This window comes from Synchiropus splendidus, chromosome 3, assembly GCF_027744825.2.
Source record: "Synchiropus splendidus isolate RoL2022-P1 chromosome 3, RoL_Sspl_1.0, whole genome shotgun sequence".
NCBI lineage: Eukaryota > Metazoa > Chordata > Actinopteri > Syngnathiformes > Callionymidae > Synchiropus > Synchiropus splendidus.
Window position 1 is genome coordinate 23,370,563 of NC_071336.1, and position 22,266 is coordinate 23,392,828.

The 22,266-nt window shown below is 42.6% G+C and overlaps 1 protein-coding gene across 1 annotated transcript; it reads right to left on the reverse strand.

Annotated features, from left to right (window-relative positions):
* Window positions 1-348: 348 nt before the first annotated feature.
* crispld1a (cysteine-rich secretory protein LCCL domain containing 1a) lies at window positions 349-15,024 on the reverse strand. The gene is made up of 15 exons (XM_053859665.1): window positions 14,879-15,024; window positions 13,915-14,236; window positions 8,288-8,406; window positions 5,088-5,220; window positions 4,911-5,026; window positions 4,733-4,833; window positions 4,466-4,657; window positions 3,078-3,138; window positions 2,934-3,000; window positions 2,657-2,787; window positions 2,539-2,582; window positions 2,400-2,472; window positions 2,254-2,329; window positions 2,056-2,189; window positions 349-1,051 (listed from the first exon to the last, which is right to left on the reverse strand). The coding sequence occupies exons 2-15, from the start codon at window positions 14,167-14,169 to the stop codon at window positions 1,000-1,002; spliced, it is 1,554 nt and encodes a 517-aa protein (XP_053715640.1). The 5' UTR covers window positions 14,170-14,236; window positions 14,879-15,024; the 3' UTR covers window positions 349-999.
* Between the last annotated feature and the right edge of the window lie 7,242 nt (window positions 15,025-22,266).

Here is a 22,266-nt window from a genome sequence, read left to right on the forward strand (position 1 = left end):
TCAAATTATTCATCCATTTTTTATGCTTCTATGACCATATTTGTATACTTTTATTTCATATCAAATCTAGTTAAGTCCTTTTATGCATTCTTTTTCTCATAAACTGCTTCACTACATTTTGTTTTATCTGTACTTTCCCAGTGCAGCTCATCTATTACTCGTACTAGAAAGAATAAGATATCATCAGCAAAATAAAACATTGAGATGACAGTAATCCAGCAGGTAAAACATCCATGAATAAAGTTGTTCTTTGTATACAAATACACATCCGGTTCTGAGCACATCAAATTAGTTTCTCAATTGTACAGCTTTATTGCAAAACTTTACATGTATTTTGAGGTAGGAAAATATACAAGAGACATGGAAACGAAAACGTAACGAATTTGTCATGGCAGGACATATAAAGACAAACAACTAATATTGTGTCACAAACAGGTTAATCCAAATTTCTGAACATTTAAACTGTAGTTTTCATTCGGCAACCTTCCCGCCTGCAGGAGAGCGTTTCATGAACAAAACCAAAACTCCTGTTTTATTGAAATGAAAGTCATGAATTCTGTAGCAGCGTTTTTAATGACTCATACTGATACCTAAGAAGCATATAAAAAAATAGTTGTGTTAGACACTCATTCAAATACAAAACCCTGTACTAGAGCACTTGTAAAAATGTGCCTTGAAATAATATATATCAACGAGCCGTAAGTGCCATTACACACTGCTATAGCATAGGGTTTACACCATCAATACTCGGACACAAAACGCAACCAACCACTCAGTTTCAAAACATCAGCAAAAAGTATTTACAGTTCATAAATGTCCCGTGAATTCCAGACAGCTTCTTTTCATGCAGGTGTCAAGTTTTTGTTGATGCTGCCATGGAGACGACCTGTGACCCACGCGGCGGAGCAAAGGCAGAAATATTTCAGTCATTGACAGCGGGGTTCTGATCAAGGCCTATTCATCAGCACGCCTCCGGTTTACAGCCGTGTCGCGGGTCACTCAAATCACAGCAAACACCCGGAACGCCTTCCCTCCAGGGGGGTTTTGAAGACTGCAGGTGAAAGAGAAACATGTGAAGTCAGTGTGTGCCACATACGGAACATTCCTCCAAAGAAATGGTGACAGGCACACACAAACAGATACATGTCACTCTGTGGGAGAATTGTTAGCGCCAGCATGTTGTGTGACAGATAGGACACAGCAGAACAAGGCGGCTCAGATACATCACTAATTCTGTGCACTCTCCAGGGGCTGTTTGTTTTCACCAAAACATGCTGTGATGCTTAAAAAGACGGACACTGACAGGCATCATGTCTCGGTGCAGGCTTTGTGTGCTTGCACGTGCGTTTAAAGTACCCTAAACTGAATCAGTCTGACAAGTTTAGAAGGCTGGGCTGCAAACTTTAAAAAGAAAAGACCCTATTTCTTCAACGTGAGACTTTTTCTTATACATTTAAATTGGTTTAGTCCTCAATTGTTGATTTAAGCTTCTTAACATTCCGGCCGCTTCTGTACAAACCGGCGATGTCTCTGGTCTCTCCATGTTAACACGTGAAAACACACTTGGTTGTCTGCACTCGCTTTTCTCTCACTGAAAAGAAATGTGCCTCTATTCAGGCGACTTTTTGTTCATTAATTCTGCTTGCAGCTGAAGGTGCGTTCTGTGCCCAGGTCTGATCTACGACTTTGCTTTTCTGGAGTGCAGAGGAAGTGAATGAAATTGATGTTAAAAAAAGTCAGTATTGACGGAAATGGTCTCAGTGGCCTCAGAGAAAGAAGGTTGTCGGTTAAATTCCAGCTGGAGGCGACTCCTTTTTGTTTCAAGGTTCTTCCCGCTGCTGCTTGGGTTTCTCCCCGGCACTCTGTTTTCCTCCCTTCGTCCTATAACTGGTTAATTGATGGCCCTGAATTGTCCGTAGTTGAAGCATGAATGCATGTTGACTGTATGAGTCCACTGCGACAACCAGTGGCATGCAGTTCAGGGAGTCTCAGGCCTCCTGTCCTAAGAGCTTATTTCAATGTTCATCCGCATCTTCTTCACCTCCAACGTCTTACCTTTCAGAGTAAATGCCATTTTGATAGGAAGCGCTATATTGTCTCCGCTTGTCTACGGGCATCACATCTATGTATCCGCCCACATGGTTCCTGATGACTCCGGCGTGTATCGCTGCCCGGCATATGCTGGAACTCTGCAAGGTCAGCGAGAGCGGTTATCACCTGCCACGTGCGGCGAACATTTTAATAATAACTCACATCTGAGTATATTCCAGAGCCAATGACCCTGTATTCACTGGAGTTCTCTTCTAAACAATTTCCCGGGCAGTACAACCTAGTAAAGAAAAACACAGTCAGAAAACAGGATTTAAAGAAGCGAAACTGACTGAGGGAGCGCTTCAAACCTCGGACAGTGTCTCACCGGCCTCTGGTATGGACACAGCTGCGCAACTGTTGTCTCACACGTAATCGCTGTGACTGCAGGAGAGAAATGATGAAAAGATAATCATCCTCAATTCTCCAACTACTTCAACTACAACGCACCTGCTACTCTGGAAACTGTGAAGGAATTGGCGCTCTGATATTTCCTGTCCAGCAAGACGCAAGTGTTGTTCCACAATATTCTCAAATCAGATGAATAAATGAATAGTACGGTTCTCACCCGAGAGTCTGGACGCCGTTCTTGTTGGACTTTATAAAATAGTCCTTTCGCCCTTGCCTCGTGACGTCGAGCCATCCTCCATCATTATCAATGATACCAGCATGCAGACCAGCCCTGCACACACTTGATTGCTGCAACACAGGATCCACATTCGCCATCGTAATTCATTTACTGGTGAGTTTGATGACATAAATGCTTATATTCCAAGAAGATTAGCACAGTACAAGCAGTGCAAAAGAAGGCAAAAAGGTCGAGCTATCATCCTTACGGTACACACCATTTCATAGTAAACGGTCCCAACCACTTTTCCTGTGGCATCCAAACATCCAGCTGGACACTCGTATCTATGTAAATACAAAAATTCTAGCATGTTACAAATGTTTTTTTTCCCTTTAGATTCACTGCGTTGCAGCATTGGAACCTGTTGCACGGCGTTCCTTTACATTGATCACGTAGCTTTGTGTCACAGGTCACTAGTTGTGCTGGAAGAAAAACAAACAACAAGAACATCATTCATTCATTCATTGTAAATCTGTAGTCAAGCATAACTTTAGCTACACTTTGACAGCATGACAACTTAGTTTTCAAAGTGAATACTAACATTTTCAAACATCAATTTTATTTCTGTTCTGCGTAAGTTCATCAGACCTGGAACTTCTAGGTTCTTTTTAAAATCAATAGTTATTACAAAACTATATCTCAAATTACTATTATTATTCTTTTTCATAAAACCCCATGGTTTTCTTGTAAAATACAAAACCCACCCAGATCTTTCTCCTTTTAAACACATTTTCTCCCTGCACATCTAGCCACAAATGTTAAGGCTTCCTGCTGAGAAGAAAGTATATCTTGTGAGCTTAGTAAACAACATGAGTGGGATGCAAACCAAAGTAACATAAAAGCTATGTTCGCTCTCGTCGACACATTGCACAGCAGATAGAAGCGAAGATAACTTTAAAAATGGAAACCCAGGTGATGTTTTTCTTTTCTTTTTCTTTCGACATCGGCCACATGTTTTAAACAGCTTTTCTTGACAAAGATTTGCAGAAGAAGGGTTTCTAATTTAACTAAGGATTTGACCTTCATGTCTTCAGAAGTGAAACAGAAGCCTAGCTGAACAGAGATTTCTCTTGAGATTAAGATGGATCCAACTGGTTTCTAAGAGCAACGCAGCCATGAGAGCTCAGTAATTTGAAGAGCTGTCCGTCTCACACCCGCTGTCCGTTCGGGTTTGTCACGATGCACGTTCACCATCATCCACAAAAGACACCTAAACTGGTGTGAACATGCTGAAGCTCAAACTGAAACGCAGCCTTCTATTGTGACGCTTGAAATACTGAAGAAGAATCTAGCAACGTAGTTCGGGGTGGTCAGCAGAACTGAGGGATGTGTCTCAGCTTTCAAGCGCAGGCCCCTTCCAAAGAAGAGTGGGAGCCATTTAGAAACCACAGCGAGCCCTTCTCGGCCTTCTTCAGCAACCAAAAGCAAATACACACTACAAGGATCACGCTTAAAAACAGCTCCCTGCTCAGAGGGACGACTGGCAGTATGAAGCACACTCCAGGAACTGTCAGGGTTCATCAGGAAAGTGACAGATAAACGCCACAGAACATCAAGACAATTTACGATTTTTCTTTCACGCTCATTATCCTGCATTGCTTGTACAGCGCCAAACAAGCAGCTGATTCAAAAATTCTTCTGGTTTTGACCAGATTCTCTTGAACTCATCCAATACAATACTTCCCAAAGTGAAACCTCCCTTGCGGAGAGGAAACCAGATCCAAGGTAAATAGTGAAATGGCAGCTTACACATCTGCTCTGTGTTGACCACTTCATTCTTGTTCTCGTCCTCTGTGGGGGGCACAGTGGGGGCTGGGGTGGGGATACCAGCAGGCTCTGGTTTAGGGGCCTGGGGCCGGAACCGCTGTGGCGCACGGGGAGGCTCTTGTTCAATGAAGTTGTTTTCTTCTTTTTCCTCCGGAGGACGGTTGGGGTTGTCATCTTTACAACAACAAAAAAAAGAGAGATTGTAAAATATTCCTAGAGGTCTCTGGTTTTCAGTTTCTCAGCACATACTTTTGTAGCAGAGGTTGTCCTTGCATCCACCTCCATAGCTGGGGGGACAGGCGGAGCATGGGGTCCCGTGTTTATACGGAGCATGGCCCCACCAGTTTCCCCTGCAGATCAAAAAGAAAACTGTCAAAGACTTTCTCAGTAGTTTTCTCTTAGGTTTCCTCAAAAAAACAGCTCTTACTTTGGCGAGTAGTTGCAGACCAGATAAACAGCTTTGGCCCAAATCTGACCCCACACGTTCATGTTGTAGCACAAATTCACGGCGCATCCAATCCGGCTGCTTGTGGCCCACACCAGCTGCAGAAAGGAGATAAACCTTGAATTCAACAGCAATATTGCTTCATAAAGTCGGACCTACCTGAGTGTAGTGAGTGCACACAGGACCAGAACATCTGTAGGGGCAGTAGGGGTTACATTCCTGAGGGTACGGGAACGAGAAGTCTTTGACTTCATCGTACCAGGCCTGGACGTGGAAAGTGGGTGGGCGATACCTACAGATGATTGACTGAGTTACTAGGACATTGGTAGTGAAGTAATATGACCCATTAACATAAAAGGTAGATGCATATGTCGTTTATAGTGGTCCTTGTAGGATTCTCGATTCTTGATCCAAATCCACTCCTGGATTCCATCCCCTGCTGCCACTGCAATGACCTGCTTTTATATATTGTGGAGGTTTTAGGCCAATGGTTTGACTCTGAACAACATATTTGGACCAGATAAGATGAGCTGTCGATATTTTTTTTTTTTTGCATTTTTAAAAATCTCTCCCAATTGTTTGAACTCCTGTTTCTTAACTTCATTTCTCCAGTGAATTCTGGAGCCTGCAACACCCACAGATGTAGCTGTCCGGGACCATGATCAACTGTTTAGTGGTGAAAAAGCTTCAACTTCAGGATGAAGTGTGACAACATATTTAGTGTTCATTCCGCTGGGAACAATTTCTTTTGAGAAGCATGAGGATGCTTTTCATTTCAGAACACAAATTCTTCACCAGAAATCCCTGTGGAAGGCCCTAACCCAACCAACTGCTCTGCTTCTCATCCGTCAACCATGAGGTGAATCTTGTACAAGGATTACCTTGACAAGAAACCGGTGACCTGGACCTCAAGTCTTTTGTTCGATGTGCTTAATTCATGCGTGAATGTGTATTATTCAATATATTGTGGGGTCATCCAAGAAAGTGACAATAAATAAATAAATGAAATGTGACAAATAAGATGTTGTCTGACAATTATTTTTCTAATAAGTACATAGCAACAATACAGCATTCAAAGTTAAACCTTGCCAATGGCTAGTTTCCTAGTTCCTAGTTTTATTCGCAACATCAGCACTGTAGCTTGTGAGGCTATATCCGGTTACGTTTTTTTTTTTTTTTTTTAATGAATCCGTGATTGTTGGCTGTCTACTACAAACGTACAATACATCGACTAAACTACCCTAACTGACTGACACAGAGCAGAATGAGGAGAAATCATGTAGCGTCTGTCTCTTTCTGGTGTATTTGTTTCTAGTTCAGCTGCTGGGTTGCCCTCATAACATTTCAAGTAACACCCGACTTACGACTGGGATCAGTTCCGACCAAACGGTCGTACGTCAGATTGGACTCAAGTGGAAAGCCATTCAAAGTAGCCGACGCAAGGGTTATAGGTGCTACTGTAGTGGTAGATCTCTGTGTGAGAGTGTGATGCTGGGAGACTGTGCCGTAACTGTCGTACGCGATGCCAGGCTGCTACGTGCCGCGATACCAGACATTAAAAAAAAAAAGCATCTGTTGGCCGTGGCCATAAGTACGGGTGGAAGTAAGTCGAGCAGGTTGTAAGTCGGCTGTTACTTCTATTGCAAACTCATACAGTATGAACTAAGTAGCTGAACCAGAGAGCAGTCTGGGGTTAGTAGCTAGGACGACTGCTACAGCAAGAGGGTTGCAGGTTAAGGCAGCCCTTTCATGTTTTCCACCTGCTTTCACCGGGCACTACGACTAGCACTATGACTACTCCAGACTATTGACCCTGACTATTGTCCAAAGAAGCTGGAATAGGCCTGTGTCCCGCTGTGACCCATGGCAGATGAACAAATAAGTAGTTAAACTGTTAGTACAATAAGAACGGTAATGAATTTAAAACTCTGTCGATATGACTCTCTGACTAGGACTCAACTGTACACCACAGTGAACAGTCTCGCCAGGAAAAGATTGGAGTTTCTGCTGGGGACATTAAATGCCACAGCATTCTTCTGGTTGTTGGTGAATTCAGGTGAGAACAAAGTTCTTTCTCCATCTGTGATTTTCCATCTCAGACGAGAATTCAAACAACTTTTGTATATTTATGGTACTGCTGCACTTCTGGCCCTAACCATGACTGACCAGATGTGTCCTCAATATTCACCCAACCCGTGCTTTTTCTTTTTTTCTCCCATTTTCGATCTAACGTATTATTAGTTGTTGCTACTAATGTTACAGTCGTTGGTTGGTGTCACCTTAAAATGATATTGGACTGATAGCAAACTATCAAGAGGTCAATGACCCACAGAATTGTAACCAACTGTTCACAGCGGACTTTCAGTTGAAATATAAATGAGTTTTAGATGGAGCAGTCTCATGACGTGGCACTGACATTGTGTGTAGAACAGATGACCAAAGCAGAGTTGGAAGGTCACAACCTTCCTATGATCTTATCGACCTGTCTCATTCATCGCCTTCAAAACCGAGCTCAATTGCAAGTCGATATATTGCTGAGTGTGTGAGGTCCAATCATTCGCAACAGTGAAGTCAGTTGCAGTGCTCTGAATAGTTCCCACGATGCCTTGCAGCCTCGTCAACCGATCACCCGAAATGTATGGGCAAACAAGCTTTATGTCGTCAAGACGGAGATCAGAACATTGGAATTACAGGCATTTTATGAACATTAAAGTGCTTAAATGTGCTGTTTACAACCAGTCGGTCTATGGAGGCGGAGCTGCTGGGACTCTGGTCTCAAATTGACCAGGGTGAAAACGTTGTGTAGGAGTGCTTCAATGTCAACAAAACACCTGCAATTTTATCAGTCTTATGCGACATGTCAAATCATATTGGCAGCATGATGTGTGTTCTAAGTTCTTTTTCATCACCAGTCTCGATGCTGGACCCCGTTTTCCAAACTGGTCAGAGGTGATGCAACTGCGACCACCTTATTTTTTGAGTTATGTGAAGAAGTGTAATGTCATATTCCTCTTTTGTTTTATTGTTAGAAAATAAAAAAATCATTTCATTTGCATGTGTTTTCAAAATGTTTTGTGTTTTTTTTGTTTCGGCCACCGAATTGTAGCCTCTTTTTCTGTACCTGCTGCTGAGAGAAAGAAAAACAAACATGAACAATAAAGAATACTCAATATATTTATAAATATTTCATGGTAGGTAGATCATTGTGACTAGGTCATTTGACCATGTTGACCATGAAAAGGTCTGAGCACCTGGGAGTAGAACAAGAAGTCTTGAACACATATGTCAGAATAGCTGCAATTTTTTTTTTCTCTTACGAGAAAAAAACTGGTTGTAATCCATTTTGACTTGACTCTCACCTTCCCCAGTGAGCCCCTAGATTTTGTCCAATCTGGGGTAACAAGCCGGCCGGGCCGTGCTCCCACAGACAGGTCTCGGCCCACTCCTCTGCTGTGCGCTCCAACTCCGTGTCCCATTCCTGCACAGGAGACGACATGTAAAGATGCTGAGGTTGGTCTGTGCAGCCTGCAGGATCTACCAAGCTAGTGCTGAAATGATCAGGAAAAGAAAAGTTACAGAATAAATGAAGACACTTCGAAGGAATATCGCCCATCGGACGGCTGCACCTGACGCCTTTTCCCGCAGTTGCTGATATTAAAAAGCTGTTTTCCTTCAGTAATCCCTTCCATATGTATATCCACTCTCCAAATTCCCCTCTCGGTTTAGTTAGTCAGCCATCACACTCCCATTCTGGGTTTTTTTTTAGGAATGCAAAATGTGTCCTTCCTCTCCACTGACCTACATTCTACCGCAGGAAGAAAAGAAAAAATAACACCAGCTGTAATTTCTCCTAAGAAACTCATGTTATTGCACACCTCCACTTGCACACTCACGATCATAGCAATGGGCATTCTAGGAAATTCAATTAGGCAGTGTGTGTTTACGGGTGCGTGCGTGTGTGTTTATGTGTACACTTGTGGAGGTGTCAAAACTTTTCGCACTTCACACTTGGGCCCCTGGAAGTTGTAGCTTACCCACAGAGAAATCTCATCCAATAACAGACACAGAAATGTGCGGGCCACAGTCAGCACCACCTACTCCATCCACCGTCACCCACTTACACACCCGACGGCTGTTCCCTGCTCCACCACAGAAACACATGCCACCCCAACTACAGGATGTCTGGAAACTAAATACAAAGTAGCATTTTACGTGAAACAGCTACTAAAGTGATTTCTGTAAATTGTGTCACGTGGAGCGGCCGGTAATGTTGAGCAACTGTTGGTTTGGTGCAGCAGAATGGGTTCACAAACCTTTGCTCAATTGAAGCTTGCTGCTTGACAGGTTACTGAACTCAAAAAAAAGATGATCGGTGTCTTTCTTCTTTGTCTTTTGGCATTTATCGTCAGCAAGTCGCCCACCTTAATCTCCCTCGATCATTCTCCTTGGCCACAACTATCTTCAACTATCAACATCCATGAATCTCAATAGTTGTCTTCTTCCTTTTTCCTTCTTTTGCGGTGCAGGTTCCTCCACTTTCAACATTCCTTGTCCAACATATTCCCTGTCCCTCCTGGATGATCCGACCGGATCAGTGGCAAAGAAGCAAGTTTCACAACATATGGGGAGTTTTGGCTCCACGGGTTACTGTCAGGAGGTTTCAATACCTGACTTCACAACAATAGTGTGCAGTGTTGTAGTCGAGACCACCTACTCAGGACCAAGCTGAATACCGAAGCACAAATCAGTCATATAGAAACACATTTATATCTCACTGCAAAGGAAATAGTGTTTTGTTTTTTTCAACATAAATCAATAACGTAAAAAAGCACTTTGTTTTGGTCTCGTCCCTAGTTCGTGTCAACCCGGTCTAGGATTTGCTCAGGTCTCAGGTGAGGTGGTCTCGACTACAACACTATCAGTGTCACCACAAAGGTGCCAATAAATCAGCTTTGAGGTGATGAGCAACGAAACAGGAACCAAGTTTGAGTTGGTGAGGACGGGTTTCCTTTGAGATGATGCTATGGAAAGCCACTTCAGGCATCAGGCTCAGGGGAATAATGGACAAGGCAACAACAGAGGTACAGAGGAGAGTGCAGCCAAGGTGGAACAGGTGGAGAGAATATACAGGCGAGATCAAAGGAAGAACAGTAGCAAGAGAATAATGAAAGCCTTATAAGACCGTAGTGAGACCTGCCACAATGTAGGGCTTAGAAACAGCTGTGGTACAAAGACAGGTGGCAAAGTTGGATTACAGCTTATACAGTTGAGTACCATAAGGTACATGAATGTGCTAACAAAGACATGAGGAGGATGAGAGTGACTAGGGAGGACGTGCAAGATGGAGATGAGAGCCTCTAATGTTTTCAGTGTAGTGTTTTCACTTTCAAATGGACGATCTGGTGCAGTGGTGCTTCAATCCTTGTCTGATTTAATGTATTTCAAGACACACATATATACTCCATCAAGAGTATATGAACAATGTAAATCTTTTTGATTGTTGCGTCTTCATATATTTTGGGAAGTTTTGAAGCCCTCACCATGACTGACCAGGGAAGTTTACCTGTAGTCACCTGGCCCACATGAGGTTGGCATGAAATAATGAGTTGAGAGATGCTGATACATGTTTAATGCATTAGCACAAGTCTGAGTGATACTCTGAATTTAAATAAACTGTATAACTGTATCTTAAATATTGGGTAACACTGAAATAGTTTGTGTTTAAATATTTATACATACTTATGAAGTTAAACCATAACTACACTTATTGTCATCCATATTTATTTGATGAGGAGGGTTCCGTCCTAAATATTTTCTACAGTAAACTTTCTCCTGTTCCTCCAGCAGAGGAACCGTAGTCAACAGCTGCTGCACCCACCACCCTGTTCTCCATTCTGGTGGGGCCTGTTAAGAAAACAACTGCCCTGTCAATGTCCGTCAACACTGTGCACGCTTTATTGTTTATTTCGCTTAACACTTCATTAGCAGTTGGGAGTCTTTTCTTTTTTTTTTCGTCTCCTCATCTGGTTGCGTTCCAATGAGTGTGTAGCTGGGCTTTCTCTGCAAGCTGAGGTGTCGGGTACTGGCAGAGAACACAAAGAATTGCCTAAAATGGTCATTGGTTACTGGTAGAGGGCATTGCATGGTTTAACACCTCGCAGCTTAAAGAGCTTAAGATTGCATCACCCATAGTGGAGTCATACAGTTACTACTATACTGCAGACAGTGTCCTCATCATGTGACCCATAATTCACCAGAAAAATGGATTCTAGCTACATAAAACTCAATTCTTTTTGAGCTTCTTTATGCACATGATGTTGAGGACGCATGCTTGGACCACTTCACATATGTCTGTGATCCTGTGGCATGTGCATCCTGATCACTTCCAGTAAAAAGTCAAGATTTGTGAGGGGTGGACAACAGCACGTCACATGATGGAGAACTGTTTGGCATCTCATACTTTTGCAGATGATTCGCTCCTTTCAAAGTGGAAGAGTTCAAGCGTCATGAAATCAACTTTCTTAGCATTAGTAGCTCAAGTACAACGACACATTGATGGTCCAGGTAAAGAACGATTTTGTCAGGAATCAAAATAGGGTCCCTGAAATAATGCGTCTTTCGGTTGTCTGGTAAGTAAACAAGGAGGAGAATTCTGGGTCGAGAGATATAAACTGAACTGCGAGACAGAAAGACAGGTGCTTAACAGTAAGATGATGATGGTCTGTGGTGGGTTGATAAGTATAAGAAAGGTAGAGCCACAATGCCTTTATCAATCACAGCAGAGCGTGGACGTTCATCCAAGGGAATTTATGGGCCTCTGTGTTGCACAATGACAGAATGAGAAGGGATCCACATGGATAAGAGAAATGGAGTCGGAGAGCATGAAAGAAGGAAACAGACAAGGGCTTTGGATCGACGCTATCTATGGCTGTCACAGATTGAAGGAGATGGTGCTCCTGGACACACATCTCACTAAGAGTAAGAGTTGGGACATACTTCACATCACCATCCGGAGCTGAAACAAATCTAAGGAAACATGATCAGGAAATGTTGTAGCTCACTAATAACCTCAAGTACATCAAGTATTGGCAGGTATTCATGCGCACGGACACAAACCGCAGCCTGACCCTGCACACCAGAACCTAATAAGAGGCGATGGCTTGATGGAACGACCGCATCTGGGCGCATCTCAGATAGAGGGAGATGAACCTGTCCCTGTCTGACTGTCTCCTCTTCTGTCCCCTGCACATAGGTGCATACCGTGTGCATTAACATGACTATTGTCCACCTTCAAAAATATTACCATCTCCCTTTTATTCCTCTTGAATTTAACATGTGGCCTGACTCTCCATATTTCACCCCAAAGTGCCCCTGAACTAAAAAAATACAGACAACTGTAACAGGAGACAGTAGAAAGGAGCTGCGCACTGCTGGCTCAGCAATTCTACAAACCCGGAGGCCTGCCAGGCAGAAACACACATCCACTCACACATCCACTCACACACACACACACCCACAGTCACACACAGGGGGTCCTCAAAATTCAACCTCTCAATTACACAATTACACAGCCCAGGCAATGGTCCCGAGCAGGAAGTGTTTATTTGCCTTCACTGAAGAATAACACTGGCGCGTATTCGGTCACTCCAAAAGCTGAAGATGGACGGACGATAAAACCGCCGTGTGGTATACAGATATTTTCCCTGCTAATACAATTTGGGCCAGCGTGCAACGGCCGTTTTGTAACGTTCTGTACATATTTGGAAGAGGTCCAGATGTTCGACAGGGAAGCACTTGACTTTCTGAGGGCGGGTGGGGTTTTTTTTTCTGTGTGTCAGTTGGGGGGGAGACAGCTGGTAAAACATGCCTCGGCGCTGCGCTCTGATTCTAATTGCACTGTGTAACGTGATCTGGCACTGTACACACGCGCGAGATCAAGTCAAACAAATATTTTAGCAGCAACTTTTGAAACATCTGATGTGTTTACAGAATCATTTCAACGTGGGGTTTGTATGTTTAGCGTGAAAGTTTGAAGCCAGTTTAAGTTTGAGAATCGTGGTCCCAGCAAGCTTAGAAACATCTGGCTCTGCTTATCTGAATCAAAAGGGTGGATATTCGATAATATCTCGGGCTATATATTGAATGGAGCAGCATATTTCTGATGATTAAAAAAATCGTTGTTTCAAGCTGTGATGTGTTCAAGTAGACAGCGAATAAAATTTCTGCAATGTATAATGAAACTAAAGAAAAAAGACCTGCCACACGTATAGAAAATGTTTGCAAATCTTCGATATTTCTGATTTGGAATGGATTGTCGCATATGTCATTGTGATGTCAACGGAAATGCACAACTCCCTGCTTAATTTGAATAATCTGACTTTTGGAATCATCTGGCTTCATTTTGTCACGTTCATGAACTGGATTTAACATTATGAAAAATGTCACCTTTTGTGTTTTTTTATTTCCCATTTGGCCAAATATTTGTTTGCCAACTTGTGTCCCTTAAAAACACATATCCAGCTAGTAAGGGACAATTGCCGATTCATTTATTATTATTATTTTTATTTTTAGACTTCATCAAGGATATCATAAACATTTTATCAAATGTGGAAAAAATGGTGAGTCAGGAATTTGCGATTTTGAAAAATCCCCGCGCTAAACATGGCTGGGCGCTGACAGAACCGGTATTCTAACCATGGACTTCTCCTGTACTGCAGAATGTCGTTGTTCAGAGTGGGTCAATAAGTCGTATCTCGTTGATGGCAGAGAATCCAGGGAAAAGAAATGTGCTGTGAAATGTGTTATGCAGGTCAGCACACTTGAAAGACGCTATCATAAAGTTATATTGACGTAACCTGCTGGGACTGTGTTTGAGAGCCAAGAGAAACGTGTGCCAATTAGTCTGGTGACTGCCGCGGAGCTTAATAGTACCACAGGGTACACTACTCCCAGAGTTCAAGCGGAGGTCGCACATTTCGCAACTCACCATGTACTCCATGTTGGACGCAGGTGGGTAGACCTGACCTCGGAGCTTGTTGTGCAGGTCTAGAATGAGCTGAGCGTCAGTGTCGGAAATGGCCCTCTTCCCCCTCTGCTTGGCCTTCCACGCCTCCCCGCTCTCGTCCAGGTACTTGTCCAGAATCTGCTGCCAACTGGTGGAGTTCTGTGGCATGGCCATGGATGTCGTCGGCTGGAGCAGCAGAAGCAGGGACACGCCCATCAGTAGGCTTTCACTTCTCATCCTGGTGGGAGCTCAGGTTCTTGAAGGACTTGGGGAGAGGATGGACCAGCACACAGATCCAGGCAGACTAGTGAAGGGAGATACATGTTTGTTTTTTTCAGTGACAGAGGAGAGGCAGGCAAACAGGGTCGTCCCTCCAATCAGGTGGAGTCATGCAGAGCCTAATAGAGCCATGTGAGTCACTATATCCTCCGAGTCCAACATTGTAGCTCAAGTTGGAAAAGATTGTAAGATGCTCCTGATCACTTCTCAGTTTAAGGTGAAAACCTTCAGTCTGCATGAACTTGTGAAATGTTCACACTAAAATATAGTCTAAAATATGACAATGTTGAGCATTGCAGAAATGACGTGATGGAAAACATATTTACATTATATTTACATCATGTGATTATATCATTAACAAATATAACAAAGTAACTAACAAGATGTTGCATTAAAATCCAAATTGTTTTATTTAATTTACCATCAAAAAAAGCTAAAATGTGTACAAAATAAAATTAGAAAATTTGAAATAAAATACCAAGACGACTAGACCCAAAATGCTTAAATCTATTGACCTGCAACTTAAAACATACATTTTGTCCCTTTCGTTTCACGACAACACCGTCTGAAAATAGCAGTTAGAAACGTGATGCTTATTTTGCTACCATGTGAAACACCACGTCACATAAACAGTAAAAATCAGGTTGATATATATATTTTTTTTTACCTTGACAGATGAAACTCGCGTCTAATAAAGCTGAAGCGCACGACGAGTTTCTCCACTGTGGCGCACAGGGTTCGGTTGAGAAGAAAAGCCCACTTTCTCAGCCGTTCCCTTCTTCTTACGGGATTTATGCACGAGTGCGACAAACTCATCTCTGACCAACATTTTATTCTGAATTTGGCTGCAAGCGTGCGGGGTCCGCCCCCTCCTGCACAGGCCCGCCCCCCCTCCGCACTGTGCCAAACCCCAGAGGTCAGCGAGGACTAAAATACCAGCAGCACGAAATGTTGTGGTCAGAAACTTCAACTTCACGTCCCTGTCTCTGTCCCTGAGGTGTATGCCTTGAACTAAAGTGTTGGTCAAAATGTCCTCTGATAAGCTATATATCCATCCATTTAAAACCTCAATATACTGTGTATATATAGTGTATAGTATAAGAGTGATTCATGAACCTCTGTCTGTTTTTGGAACATGAGAGGAAACCAGAGTTGCCTCAAGCGAAACAAAAATTTATTCATCTTGTCTACTTATCTATCCGATATCAATGAATCCAGTCAGTCCTCTTTTACATCCTCCCATCCATCACTCTTCCAGCTGTCTGTTCGCCATGAGGTGACCACTTTTTTTGCAGTGAGGTTCCGTTATTAGAGTCAAGCAAAAAAAAAAAAAAATCAACCTTATGTTTTGGTCTCCTCTACCTGGAAACGTGTTAAGCTAATGCGATCCAGATACGATCCCGGCAGAAGTGGCCCCCTGCGCTTGTGTTGAACCATTCACAGGTGATTCCTGAGAGAGATTAAAACACAAACACGCTCTTTGTTAGTTCCCAAACGTGCAGTCACTGTTTCCCTTCCTGCTCCGACGCAGTGCGAGTTCCATAATGGAAACAGGCAGGTTTTGTCTTTGTCGTCTGGTCATTTTCACTGTTCGCCGCTGCCGCACGTGTGGAAACAGGAGCTAATCACCTGGCCCCAGTGGGGGCCTGTGTGTGTGTGCGCCCCCTGCTCATACTTTCCAAAGACACTGTTTGAAGCTATGCAGGTCTGAGCGACATGAAGTTCAATACGCACTTTTCAGGCAAAAGTGACTTACAACTTGATTTCTAAAGCCCCCATTCAGACTGCATTGATGCTCACTGCGATACTTTATTAATCTGCAATCCATTTTGTTCAGCGTGTCTAAGGTCATACAGTATCATGGGGGCAGCAGCCGATGTAAAGAGGTCCATCCTTCCATCTCCTCAGACATTCTCCAGCAAGTTTTGAGTGAGAAGTACAAAGAGGGTCTGGAGAAAGCTTCTGAAAGCGTTCCAAAAGAAGAGGTCAGGGGAATCCGAAAGGTATCTGGGCATTGGACAGGACATGTATGAGGGCCGTGAGTTAGGGGTGAGGTGTGCAGCAGGACCGACGGAGGGCTTCATGATGAGAGTAGGCATGAGACTTCATGAACCATGATGTTGGCAGATGAAATAGTGATTTGTAGAGAGAGTGAAGAGAAGAGGAGTTGGATGTCTGAGTTGGAGAGATGTAATAGAGAATGCATGTGGGTGTTGATGAAGAGGACCTAGTGAAGATGAAGGGTTTGGAATGAGTCACGACAGAATCAAGGGAGGAGAAAGAGAAGCCAGGCAGGGTGAAACAGGAGCAGATGACTACGACAAACGGCATCAAAATGTAAAGGGGAGCTTTATAGGGAAGAAGTGAGACCCGCTGTGATGGATGGTTCAGCGCCGCTGACAAATGCAAGAAGCAGTGTGGGAAGTGTCAGAGTTCAAGATGCTCAGGTTTTCATTGGGAGTGACGAGGAAGGACAAGATTCCAAACAAGTATATCAGAGGATCAGCTCATGTAGGAAGGTTTGGAGACCAAGGTTTGAACATGTGGAGATTGAGAGACAGTGATGGACAAACAATGGTGGAGAGGGAGATGCCAGATAAAGAAGAGCTTGAGAGACAAGGACATGAAGGGGGGCGGGAGTGAGTCGGGAGGATGCTCAAAATGAGTTTAGGTGGAGGAGGCCAGCTATGGAAACTCCTGTGGGAAAAGTCAAAAGAACTACTGCAACAAACTGACATCTGTTTTGGTTTAATGTCGATAATGCAAGTATGTAATACTGCAATACTCAACCTCATCTAAAGTAGAATTCCACTTCTTAGATGGCACCATAATCTCTTAATGCCAGGAAAGACAAAGAGAAGAAATGATTTTATCACGCTAGTTTGTCCGCCCCGTGGCTCGGCCATGTTCACCTCCGATAGCCTCCAACAGCCCCCTCCACCCCAAACGCTTCACCCACAGCTGAAATAGCACCACGCTTGCTTTGCTCAAACCTCCCAGGAGAACAGCTCCACTGAATCATCCATCAAATTCAGTCACCTCTTAATCAAAGCGCCGAGCTGATTGTGACATAACACAACATTGCATCCAACGTAATACGTCTGTTTTCTTATTATCAACATAGCTTTTTTAAACATCATTTTTACAACCTGAACATGAATTTAGACCCTGGGAGGAAACAAAGAGTCGAGAAACGTTTACATTCTAAACCTGCTCTTCGCCGGCCACGACTCGCCTAAACCAAGTATCCCACTGCATCACAAAGACTTTAGATCCCATGAGTAAGGAAGTGGAGGATTTAAAAAAAAAAAAAAAAGGTCTCAGAGGGACCATTTAAAGGAGTTCAGCACTGAACTGTAACTTTTGGTATGTTCAGGTAGACAGTTAAGATTAAATAGCGCAGATGGCAGACTAAAATACAGACCAGGCACAAAAAAATGACCAGATTAAATGATTGTCTAAAAGAGTCACAATACAAACATAACAATGGAAAAATAGAACGTTACAGGCAAAAACAGAGCCACCCAAAGGTACAAACAGTGAGCTTTAGTATGGAGTTTGAATATCTGCTGGGTCATGTTAAGAATGATGCAGTCATCTTCTGAAGCAGTGAAATAAAAAACGCCACTCCTGCAGGACTTTCTCTTCTCATAAACTTAAAAAAAATCTGTATCGCAGCTGCTAAACATACAAGTCTCTCGTTGCTGCTTATGCAAGCTCTCTTCCATGCAGACCCACAAGCAGGTTCAGATTTTTCGATAAGCAACTTCATCCAGCCGGTGAGAAACTCGGTGAACCCAGCAGAACGCATCAGGCCTGCCAGGGTTTTCTTCCACTCAAACAGTATCCTCTGGATCAAACGGAAAACCCACATAAACACTCTTCTTTTTGCCGCACGTTATCTAGCCCCACATTTCCTCCCTAATGGTGCAGGCTGAGTCGAATCAGAGGAGCTTTGAGGTGAATGAGAGTATCAGAGGGCATCAAGGTGATTTAGCACATCATTGCTATCAGCAGTGAAGGCAGTGGGTCGGCCTTATCTGTCTCTACCACCTAGTGGTGAACAGAGGATAAGGGATCTATCAGGAGAGCTCCATAGAAAGTCTGATTCTACTGCAGACAATGCAGCATCAGCCAGAAGTCCCACTCACACCCATCACCCAGCCTACATTTTACTGCTGATTCCGGTCATTCTTTTTATGAGTGTCTCATAAAAGGGTTTTTTTCTTTCCTTCTGATGGAATAATTCTGTCATCTTTCACAGGATGCTGATATTTTCCAGATAAAAACGATGAACATTAGAGGAATTGCTGAGAAATTCACTTTTAAAACGGGATATTGGCTCAGTCATGTATTACACTCAAGTCATGCTGTTAGCCATCGGTTAGAAATTCCATGTCATGTTTTTCAAGTGAATATTGATGTAAAAAAATGTTTGTAGTATTGTATTCCCACTATATTTGTTTCATATATTCGCCAATCCATTTGTCTGCGTTTGTCTGCTACAAAATAAAGTTGAGCAGGTCAAATGGCCATCGCATCTGGATCCACAATTCTTTTGAAGGATTTGTTATCTTTTTCTGCCGAGGAAGTTTGGACGCTACTGCCGCCTACTGTCCAATTGAGCTCATTTGAAATAAATAAATAAAAAAATCACTGCAAAGAGCGCACTGTGCGTTTTGACATTTTATTAATATAATCCAGTTGTTGGTTTTGCAATAAAAATGTAAGATGCATATTTTCTGTTTCCCCAACAGTCTAATTATGTTTGACATTGACTTGAATGACATGTCTTTCTATTTTATTACGTTGCGTCCAAGATTTCATCCTACATTTTAAAGAGTTTATAAAGGAGCAAAGTGCAGGTCCCACTTTTCCTGGATATTTGTGTGAGCTTTTCTCAGTTACTTCTGATCTTTGAAGTCGTTTTTCTACAGTCTTGAAGTATGGAGCTGGATACTCTCGTGAATTCTGACACATTATTTTCTGGTTGTCCTTTTTCAGGCGGCATGGCCACGTAGAAATGCAGCGTCAGCGCGTTATCCGATTAACCACCAGGTGTCAGTGTTGTTCAGCAAAAATCCAACTTTGAACCCAACAGGTGCTGTGGAATTAGATTCAAAGATTGGTTTCCATCTTCTTTTTGTCAGAAATAAATCCACTTTTGTAGTGACTCAATACGACAAACTCTTTACAGGAAAACAGCATGAGTAACCACTGTCCTTACAGTCATCGTCCTTTCCAGCAAATACAAAAAACTAAGTGGCGATGATGCAAATGGCCACATTGTATTTGTTTTATAGGATAAGTGAATGAAAATGAAAACGCTGACTTTGACTGTAATAAGCCACCTGAGTCAAAAATAGACATCTGCATGCTTGAAACTCTGACTCCATGTCTGAAGTTAGGTCAGTACACATTTTCAGCGGTGTGCTACCATTTAAGGTACTGTGAAATCATCCCTCCAAGTAGTGAACTCATGAGGTCAGCATTGTTTAGAGCCAGACATCACAGACTTGGTTGCACACGTTAAATATGATAGTCATAGAGTTTAAAAGCCAAATCCTCCACGCTCTGAAGAAACAATGCACAAAAGAGATTCCAAATCACCGTCTGCAGTCGGTGCCCTGGACCAACACTAACACTGGGCACTGGTTTGATTCCCAGCGCCTCCTCACGTGAGCTAACCGGCACATAAAACAGACACATGCTGAATCTCTCAACAAAGTCTGGCTGGCCTTTACCTTTCACTGTCCAGAGGGCTGCCTAGTGTTTCTGTCAAAGAAATGCCTCACACGTGCTAAAACCACATGTGAGCTGAGCTGTTAGAGCGCAACCTCGTACCACTTTGTGACTTCAGATGACAGCAGATGGCGATTTTACTGACATCACATAGGTGTGAGTTCATGAGAAGCAGCCAGAGGCTTGATGGGAATGTTAATAAATAAATGCTGGAATACTTTTATAAACACTGACACGTCGGTGTGTTTTAAATGTGAGGTTCAAGTGAGAAAAAAAAACTCTTTCCCAAAAAAGCAAAAGGAATTACAATACTATGGAAGATTCCTATCAGTAATATGTACAGTTTGCTCATAGTGTCGTGAGACATCCTCTCAAGCAAACCATGGCCATTTGACATGAGGATCAACAGACCCATTTTACCTTTCCTGTACAGATTGTTGACCAACTGTTTAACTCACTACATCCATGCCCACGGTTCTGACTTGAACCCTGTATAGTCTTCCCATTCCACACCACCTGTTTCTTCATCAGTTATTCATTTATGAAGTTATTCCTGTGACACCTGTTAAAAAATGGCTTCGAAAGAAAAACATTTCAATTGCTCCAGTCTCCAGCTACTTTTGGTCTAGTATGAATAATGGTAATGCATAATTTCTAACTCAGTCCAGACAATAACAAGTCACTTTTCCTCGAGGAACGACTCCTGTACTCTCTTTACTACTGTGTTTGCCTGGTTGTACACAGGTGTGAATCTTGTTGACCTACTTCTTATGACTGTGGTCATGAGATTCTAGGGCCTTGGACAAGCCACGTCAACATGACATGCTTATAAAAGAAAACAATTACAGGCAGAGTGATTCCGATGACCAGCCAATTGTGTAACAAAACCACATCATTCCTGCTGTTACTGTTGCAGAGCATTTTGACCACGTGTCCAACCTGAGGCGCAAGGGCCCAATCTGGACTGCCATGTTGTTTTATTTGGCCACAAGAGCTTTGCATCCAGTTCACTCAATATGAAAAATACCAATTTAAACTGCACTGCAAAAACTATATTGCTTTGTGGCGTGGGGGGCTGCTGCAGGCACAAATGGCTTCTTCTCTGCTACTGGATATCTTCTCTTTTTGTAACTTTTGGAGGATTGATTTAGCATTACAGATGTTGGATTAAGTGCTTAAGGCTTCGCAGTGACCTTGTCTGATAACTGACACATATTTTGGATTTCAGTTTTCAGTGAAAACTTCTGAACTCAGAGCCAGAAGCCATTAAGCTAAGTAGCTAAGTTAGTTGCTAACATTGGTAAAAACAAACAGTCTAGTCCAAATGTTGGTCCAAAGAAAACTATCAGTGGTAGAGATCGAGGACATTCACTTGACTTCCTTACTGAAGAAGACTCGGTTTGGCAGCTGCTGCAAGTAACATCACTCCATATCCAGATCGCAGGAAAGGTGGAGAGCTTTCATGACCTATAGATACTACAGTGATCAAACTATGCCAGGCGACAGGTGACATTCTAACTGTCTAATGTGAACGTGGACACTTCCAAAAACCCCAAAGTTGGAAGAGATTTAATGAAATATATGAAGGTGATTGTAATGTAATGCTAATGTTATGAATTTGAGTCAGTTAGGAAGGAGCAGAATGTATCTATTTCCAGCCTAATGGATCAGCTCAATGGAGGGTAGAGTGGGAATTGCTTTTGTTTAGACTCATGTGTCCTTTGCTAGTTTTAGACCGTTCAATGAACAAACCTTTTTTGGGCCAATCCAATTTATTTATTACCCATCTCTGTAGCTCGATGCACCCGCACTTTTTTAAATTTTATTTTATTTATTATATTATTATTATATTTATTTTTAGTCAAATAGTCATCATCATTGTTGTTGAGAGATTTACTCTCATCCATGCAAACCAAAAGCACCACCCATCAATTTCACTCACTCTTCACTCTTTTGTATCCAGTCCAACACCTTTTCAACACCTGACCGCCTTAATTTATGTACAGCAAGTCACGTTGTGTGATTGGATAGGTCGTAAAACAGTTTGGACTCCTACAATGTCAAGCCAAGAAGCCAAAAACTGTTAAAAAGGGAACAAAATGAACCTCTTCCTGCAGACGGACGTGGTCACTCACTACACACATGTTGAAACCTGGCAGAGGCCACTATTTTTTAAAAACATATTTCATGTCAGACTTAAAATAGTCAAATGAACCCGAAGTTATTTCACAGATATAGACTTTTATTTCACCAGCAAAGGTTTCCTGTCCATTTATTAGCATTTTAACATCTTAAATTTATTGTCTTGGCACA